The sequence below is a fragment of the Atta cephalotes genome (assembly GCF_000143395.1).
Source record: "Atta cephalotes unplaced genomic scaffold scaffold00025, whole genome shotgun sequence".
Lineage (NCBI taxonomy): Eukaryota > Metazoa > Arthropoda > Insecta > Hymenoptera > Formicidae > Atta > Atta cephalotes.
The window spans coordinates 154,042-163,353 of NW_012130089.1; the positions used below are offsets into that span (position 1 = coordinate 154,042).

General features: G+C 34.2%; 1 protein-coding gene across 1 annotated transcript; it reads left to right on the top strand.

Moving 5' to 3' along the window:
• The first annotated feature begins 417 nt into the window (after positions 1-417).
• On the top strand, positions 418-8,140 carry LOC105620188. The gene is made up of 12 exons (XM_012201693.1): positions 418-1,134; positions 1,329-2,410; positions 2,791-2,949; positions 3,840-4,029; positions 4,604-4,742; positions 5,401-5,640; positions 6,004-6,216; positions 6,360-6,781; positions 6,977-7,216; positions 7,523-7,725; positions 7,805-7,846; positions 8,002-8,140. Exons 1-12 carry the CDS (start codon positions 418-420, stop codon positions 8,138-8,140), a joined length of 3,786 nt encoding a protein of 1,261 aa, XP_012057083.1.
• The last annotated feature ends 1,172 nt before the right edge of the window (positions 8,141-9,312 follow it).

A 9,312-nucleotide genomic window follows, 5' to 3' on the forward strand; every position in this document is an offset into this window, starting at 1 on the left:
ACCTGAAAACAAATAATAGGCGTGACCTGGTTGGTAGCGGCACTAGGAAAACACATTTTTTATTGAAGATATTCTAGAAAGCGCATCTCTTTTATGAGAGTTAGAGCTTGTGATAATAAAAGCAAAAAAAAAAATGTAAAAAAATTATAAAAATTTGAAAAAATTTTATCCGCTTTTAATATTACTGTAATAGCTGAATAATTGAATTATTCAATTGTTATTTTATGTATTACTTTAAATATATTTAGGCACTTTGATAAATTGAAGAAAAAAAGTTTTCAACTTAAGCTTGTATTAATTCGAGCTACGAAGAATTAGAGAAACTTTTATATGTCTTAGAATCAATGGGTTAACATCAGAGAAGACTTAAAATTATCTTACTAAAGTGATATTATTATGGAAGAATCAATCTCCATGATGGAGGTGAAGCCGATACCAAAGCCGCGATCAGTCATAACTGAGAGCAGACCGATACCGGCGCCCCGAAGACTCTTGCCGATGACCACCTTGCCATCGACTCATTCCAGTCCAACTAGCGAATCGAGTCAATCCGAGAAAAGCGACGATTTAAGATCAACCAGTAGTACCAGCGAAAATAGTCGCGGCAACCACGAGTTTTTCCGCAGCCTCAGTACGAGCTCGCGTCAATTGAAGGATGAGATCTCAGAGAAGATGACGGTGAAGGGACGTGCCGTTATTTCCAGCACGCGAAACGCCAGTATTCGGCTGGAGAAGTCGGTAAAGAATTTGTTGACTCGGCGACTATCATCTTTGAATCAGGATGACGTAGTCAGTCAAGGCGGTATCCAGAAAAAACTCAAAGATCCAGTTGAGGAGGATAGATGCGTGTCCATGCCGGCCGACAACATCTTCAGCAGCATCTCATTTTATAGTCCTTTGAGCGGCAATCTGAGGAGCATGAAGAATGAGGAGGATCTATCCACCGGTGGCAGACACAGCCCGCCGCCTCCAGTTTATCCGCCACCCCCGCTTCCGGACGAATCTATCTACGACGAATTGCAATCCGTCACGTCGGGAAGTAGCGGCCGATACGACACACTCAGTTCTACGGTGTCCGACAAGATCGAGCGAGATTTTCCCGACTTCAATGTCCTCGGCTTCTCGCGAAATCAGGTAAAATCAGAGCACGCTCTTCATAACTCTGCAATAAAAAATATTATTATTTTTATATTCTGATTCATTATTCTCAATATTCAGTTTTATTTTTAAACGCTAGAATTATTGTCGTATTATATAAGTAAATGATAACTAAATGTGTGAATTTTATCCTTCTTAAATCCATCTTCTTCAAAATCCATCTTCTTCAGGCTAGTGATTCCGACCAAAGTCTAAATTTGTCTGATGTCAACGCAAGTCTATCGCTCGACAAATCTGAAACGTCTACCAAAAGACTATCGAGATCAGATTCTTGGACTTTTTATGACGTCACGCCAGGCACGAAAGGTGAGAATGTTGATGAAGTGGATAGGATATCCAACGTAGAAGAGGAAAGCTTAGAGAAATCTTTTGAGAGGAAAATTTCGCCAGTAGATCGAACTTCTTGTGCGTCCTTCGAGAGCCAAGCTTCCATTCAAAATTCTCTTTATGAGAATTTATCGCCACCGAAAACCGATTGTCGACAAGAACCGACGACGAGTCCTTCGGACACCAGAGTGCAAAGCAGCAAGTCTGTACTTTTTGAGTTCGATCCATTCGCGAAGACTTCCGAAGACGAAAATGTTTATAGCAATTACGAGAACAACGATTTGATGTTGCTTGAGACTTTGTTGGCTACCAACGATTTGCCTAGTAGTGCCGACAGTACGTTAGAATTTCGCGAGAGCGCCGAAGAGGAGCAAGAGGATGAAGAATTGATACATTCTGGTATCACACCTCCGGAGCCACCCAAGAGATTTGATTCCCTTCCCAAAAATGAATATGACGTAGCAGAAGGTGTGGAACAACCCGACAAGGTTCAAGCTTCGAGCAAAAATCCGCCTCTCTTGCCAAAACTGGCGCATTTGGTGACCAAAAAGCAACCGGCTGTTCCTCCCAGGAAACCTTCTATGAAGGGTCCTCCGCTTCCTCAACCAAATGCCAATATGACTGTGACAACAACGACACTTGCCAATAATGATGAGGAGAATGTTACCAATTCTTCTTCGGTGACGCCGAAAGTCGCCGAGGACAACCGCAAAGTGAGTGTGATACAAAAATTAAAGAAACTGCGACAGGAATCCACGGTGCACGCCATCAAGCCTAATGTGATCAGTTTTGTTAAGAGTGGTAGTAAACTGTTAGCCAGGACTCGCGAACATATCGGTGAGTCCGGCTCGAGGTCACTGCGAATGGAGAGGCCGAAGGTGAACGTTCCGCACAATCCGGTCACACATAGGGGAATAGTATATAGGTAAGAAGTAATATGAACTTGTGCGAGAAATATATTTCATGGAGCTTCCGAAAGCAGCTTTTTTTTATAAAGTTGACAAATCGAACGATAAAATCATTGACTAATTTAATTGTTTCAATAATTCAATGAAAATTTCTTGATTTACAAATTTAAAAAATTATGCTAATTTTAAAAATTATCATTAAACATTTTTTAAAAATTCTTAAAAGAAAGTAAAAATTTATAAAATAGATTATAGAAAGATTATAGAAGAAAAAGATTTCAATGATTTCGTTTAGTAATCGATTAACTTTGACATTTAAATCGTTCGTTTAAACTGAGCGACCGCATTGATTGGAGTATTAATTAGAAATAATAAATATCGTTCTTTTTCTGTGGAGGACTGGAATGGGTATCGAGAGGGCCAAGGACCTCGTGCCGAGAGCAGCAGTGTTGCTCGATCGGAAATTATCGTTCTACGCTGACAAGAGCATGTCTACGCTGAAAGAGGTCGTGGAATTAGAGACAGTACACAGTATTCATCTGCTTCAGGATGTTAAGTGAGTCTGATATTTTACTACGTAAACACAATATTGTATAATTGATTGTTTATGATTTTAAATATTTCTTTACGTCCAGCTAACTTCTACTAAAAATCGTTTTTATTCAATTTATTATTAAAAATTAACTTTATCCAATTTATTAGGATAAAATTATTAGGATAAAATTATTTATCAATAATAAATCTATTTATTGTACACAGAATAATTCAGATATCTTACGTTTTTTTCGGTTATAAATTAAAAAATACAATTTCAAGTCGAATTCACTAGCTTATCATTATTGTCTGAATAATAAAGTGACTCACTCGTTTGGCACATATTTACGAACACCGACTTCAAATGTTAATGCCATGCAAACGTTCCTCCAGACTTATAATACTTTCTCTCTCTCTCTTTCTCACTCTACAAGACAGTGCCTCAAGGCCTTCTTTGTTAAACGAGAAGAAAAGGATTTCACGAAGGAGGATTGTTTCTCTAAAATATTCAAACATAATCTGAGAAACAATTAAATTATTTATTATAATATAAATATTATAAATATATATGTATATCGCAATTATATATTATATTAGATATAGTAAAAAGAAATCCATTATTTTTGAAATTGAATGGAAAAATAATGGATTTCTTTTTACTACACCTAATATTATATATATAAACGCAAATGATAAGTTCTTTTACCAACTTTTTCCTGAGAAATCGTTTCTTTCGATGCAATAGCATGATCCTAAATGCGCAGTTTTCTTCGCTTCAATGCGTGTAATCTGTATTTAACGCTACGTATCTTTACTTCCCTTTGACTCATCATACGATTGGCACATCAGATGTAGCTAGCTCGTCAACTGGTCATCGCGATTATTTGATGAAGATAATTACGAAATGTGCAGAACCATGGACAGCGAGACGGTGCATTGCATAGCGATTAGTGGTGCGGGCAGACCGAGTGTGCACATTTTCTATGCGAAAGGTGTTGCCGAGAGACGAATTTGGGCTCAAAGAATCCTAGAAGCGAACACACCGATCTTTCCCACAAAGTACACCGCTGAATTCACCAGAGCAGGTTGGGCTTACTTGAAGGTATATATATAAAAAAGCAATGTAATAAATTCAATGTCTTTGAACACAAAAACAAATTAATAAAAATTAGTAAAAATAGTGTACAAAAACATTCTATGTGTAATTAATTACCAAGAATTGTTCATTTTCGTATTTTATTTTTTTATTACGTCCTACAATCTTATATTAATCTATTATAATAAATTTACAAGCTTACGTCAGTCATATTTTAAGGTACGTCAAATTGATATATCCTTTTTTTTCGTTAATGATATTAACATTCTTTTTAACTGTAATTAAGAAATTATTTATTATAGAATTATTTCGACATTAAAGTTTGGAAATTTACTTGAAAATATTATTATATGATATACCACAAAATCCTCAATGTTTGCAACATTAAAAACGCGCTTGCGAAAGCGGAAATCTATATGCTTTGATATGCAAATTCTTTTTCTACAGTTTTGCGGGCGTTCTGAATATTTTGGTTTCCATTGTCACAGTATATTGCTAAATTCTTTTTGACTGAATTTAAAAATATGAAACATATCTTCTATTTTTCTTCTATTACAATATATCCTTTATATCCCTTTAGGAAGGTGTAACAGGTACTTGGTTCCCAGCTTGGCTTCTCTTGCAACAAAGAATACTGACTTACACGAAAACTTTGGAGTCTGCTGTGAGTTATGCTGTGAACTTTGAACACGTAGATCTACGGAAAGCGCGTTGCATTGGTAAGTTTATTATTAAACTTAAACAAAAATTTGAAATTTTGTAATTCAATCTATTATATTATATAAATATAAGATTAAAGTCTCTCACAAATATAAAATACTCTGTATAACATAAAAATATGATATAAAATAGATGAAATATATAAGAAAAAAATTAACTTATTTTAATAAATTAATTATATTGTTGTAAAATATTATATTGTTAAATCAATTTATTCTCGTTGTATCTTTCTCAGTATTCGTTCATGTGTGATCAATATCAATTAATTTGCCTTAGCCTTAATTTTTTTCAACTCATTGTTGAAATTATCGTGACCCACTTAATATTATAATTAAAATGTGAAAAATGTGACCTAATTGCGGTAATAACTGAATTTAGTTATCTTATCAGTGGCTCAATGCGATACGAACCATTCGATTAAAAATGCAACACATCTTACAATTAATCATTCTAATCATATACATATTGTATACACATGATCACGAATGCTATTAATCATTACATCGATATTATAATATTACATTGATATTAATCAATGAGTTATTTAAAAATATTGTTTTTAAAAAGAGATAAAGAATTCTTGTTAAAATTTCCCGCGTAAAAAGATTCTATTATTGTGCTACTGTTTAGTGAAATTATAATATTGTGACATTGCAGTATTGCGAGATCAAGAAGGGCCAATTGCTGCGTGCGGATCTGTTCCAATAGTCGTTGTAGATGCTGGAGGTAATGGCGCCTTGCATATTGCTACATCGGGAACCCACGAGTCGACCGCGTGGCGACATGCGCTTTATCAAGCAGCTACGAACTGCGGCCCTGCTTTAGACCAACAACAGATTACGCAGGATAACGTACCTGTCATCTTGGACAAATGCGTCAACTTTATCTATGCCCATGGTGATCATCATCATTGTATCGTTGAACGAAGATAATTTTATGAAAACATACATGGGTCTGATAATATCCCGTAACTGATGATAGTGTCTCCATTTTTCAGATTAAGCTTTCCAAAAACGAAAATTTTCAACTCTTATTCTTTCTTATAGGATCATTATCTCTTTCTTATAACATCAATCATAGAACATTCTATAATGTATTACAATGACATTTAAATTCGCTATCATTAGAATTAATGATAGCAACAAAACATTTCCTGTATGATAATTAAATTCCGCTAGAGACTGTTGGTTGCATTAAATATGTTTGTAAAATTGTTTTGTTGAAATTCCACTAAATGCCTTACAAAATCTTATCTTTCAGGTATGATGACGGAGGGTATTTATCGTCGTAGTGGATCAAGCAGTGCCGTCGTAAAATTATTAGAGGCTTTCAGACGAGATGCGTGGGCAACACAAATAACACGGAATGTCTACTCGGAACACGACGTCGCCACGGTTCTTAGAAGATTTCTTCGAGATTTACCGGAATCATTGTTTCCTCCTAATATACATGACCGACTCTGTCTTGCCTCAGGTAATAAACGTGAGCCATTTAAAATTGACTTAAACAATACAAAATGGACGCGGGAAAAATATCTGAGATTAAATGACTAATTATAATTTTGAAAAAATTAACGTTAACACAAAAAATATAAAAATCTATTTCCCTTTTTATAGAATCGACTAGCGAAGAAAACAGAATAGCGACTTATCGAAAATTATTGTCCACTCTAAATCCCATAACATCGGCGACGCTTCGTCGAATCCTAGCGCATCTTCACGGCCTCAGTCAGCAGAGTGCCAGGAATCTGATGACTGTCGAAAATCTTTCGGCAGTCTGGGGTCCAACTTTGATGCATGCTGGCGAGAACAGCGCCGAGGAATGGAACCGTACGGAGATCAAGGTCATCGGTGATCTCATCAAACTATATCCGAAACTTTACCAATTGTCGTCGGCTGATTTGGCCAAGGAAGCGAAGATGCTGGAGATTCTGGAAAAACATCATGTGTCCAATAATGGATTACGAGGTGCACCCTCAGGAGATCTCAAGATCTGGATATATATCCTTTCACCGAATGGAGAGTGTGTGAATGTTACAGTAAGGATTTTTTTAATAATTTTATGTATTTGTAGATCAAAATCTATTATACTATATATTAAAAATCTATTATAAACTATTATAAACTATATACTATATTGTCAATAAAAATTTGTTTGAATTCTTACTAATGATTAAAATGTAGCTATAAATATAATTTTTCATTTATTTCTTTTTAAATAATTGATTAATTAGATCGGACCTCAGAAGACCGCATTCGATGTGTGTCGAGAACTCGCTGAGAAAACCAACTTACCGTCTCACGAGCTGTGTTTAGAGGAATATACTTTGTCCGGCGCGCTGGAGCGACCGTTGCATCATAACGAACGTGTCTTGGAAGCAGTGGCGAGATGGGGGTACTGGGACTCGGATGATAGAAAGGATAATGTCCTCATCCTCAGAAAAGACCGATTATACAAGGACATCGTGCCTCTGGTACATATTAAAAACAAAACAGATAAAATTCGCTAAAACAAATCAAAATTCTTGATGATCGCAGTGAAATTGCTGTTAGCACATATGCAAAGATTATCTTATGAATTCCCATGATCTAAATTTATAATAACAAAACGAGTTCAAGGCTGTACAAAGCGTGCGTAAGCTTCTATACGGATCAAATTGCGTGATTACAGAGCGAAGAGAAAGACGCGTCCCGCATGCGCTGCGAAAACAGGATATGATCTAATTGAAATTAATTACGTTTCTTCTCCCTCTCTCGGTCTCACTTTCCTCTCTGTGTAGGTAAAGCCGCCTATGACGATCTCCGGCGAACTTAAATTTGCGGACATCAAGACAAAGAATCTGAAAACTTACCTCTTCGAATTCAGCCAGGCGAAGCTCTTTTGTTATAAGGATAAGGTATGCTCCGTGAAACTTCATGAGTGGAAGATAGAAGACATCATTTGGTACTTGGGACATGAGCCTAAACGCAATCCACAGATGGGGTAAATATAACATAAAGTTATACATTACGGTTTTAATAAAGTTCTTGAAAAATACTTACTAGTTGCGTTTTCTTTACAGCTGGTCCCTCACGTTTATCACAAAAAACAAAAAGCCAACGAGGTAAAAATATTATCTACTAATTCTATCAATGGATGTAATAATAAATTTGTCATTATTACATCAAATATTATATCAAATATTTGTCATTTTTATAATTTAATATTTATAAATGTTCAATTATTTTTTTGGTAAAATAACGTTCAATTATTTTTCAGATGTAAGGATAGTCCATATTTCGGGAATATTTTGGCGGGCACGTCTAAAGATGAGCAGTATAAATGGTTAGCGGCTATGCTTTTCGGGGAATACCAATTAAATCTCCGGGCTTCCGCAGTGAATCTTATGGATCCATGATCGATTAAAGCCGATTGAATTATAAGCCACTTAGTGCCTCCAAAGTGATCGATAAGTGATATTTTCTTCTATTAAATCGCGATTCTGAACAAATGTGTACATTATAGTGTTGATTAAAAGAACTGATTAGCTTAATATTTTATAGTTTACAATTTTATAGATTTTTTTGAGTATATAATATACGCACACACTAAAAGTCTGATCTCGTCTAACAAACGCTTATGTAAATTGAATTATCCTGTTACGAAACCTGTCGATTAGTGTGGCCAATAGAACGTCATCGTAATTACGATTGCGAATCAATGATGCTGTAAAATTATCTATAATTAATCAACAGGGATGTTAATTATCATATATGAGACGAATTATAGAATAATATGGCATTTTTAGGAAAATAAAATTAATGAGAGATATGAAATGGGCAATATTTTCGAATCTATTTTTAATATATATGTACGTATTTATATATATACATACATACATATGTGCTCAATAATGTAATTTGATATATTTCTTTTTACATACAATTTTAGACAATTTAGACCATTATTTTACTGTATACTTATAATCAATTATATTCAGTTTTGAACATAATCTTTCGTGTAAAGATAAATGAAATGTCAAAACAAAATATATAAAAAAATTTATATTCAAATTGTAATAATGTTTAGAAAATTTTATTTTATTAGAAAATATACTTTTTTAAAAAATGTACATTTTATATTAGTTGTGTCGCGCATTAGTATGCGCGCGCGCGCGCGTGTGTGTGTGGAGAATGATGATGAATGTAATGACAGATTAGATCTATTAGGAAAAATATCTGAATTACTTAAATCAGCAATATGCTTTCCTAATCTCCCTCTTTAATTTTCTTTTATTCCCCGAATATAGACTTTATAGTTCTAATCCTATTTTCATTAAAATGCTCATCAATGTTATTTTAGATGACATACATAGAAACTTTAGATTCTTTTTCAACACTATTTCACTTATTTTCTTATTTTCTTTTAGATATTTTTTGGTTTTTTTATTTCCTGATTTTACCTTTTTTTTATTGCGTTTTTTCTTTTTTAAAATCTTTTCAATCTACGAAATAATAATATTAATTATATATAATTAGCATAATAAAAAATGCAGTAATATTTAATATTTAATAATGAAATTGTTATATT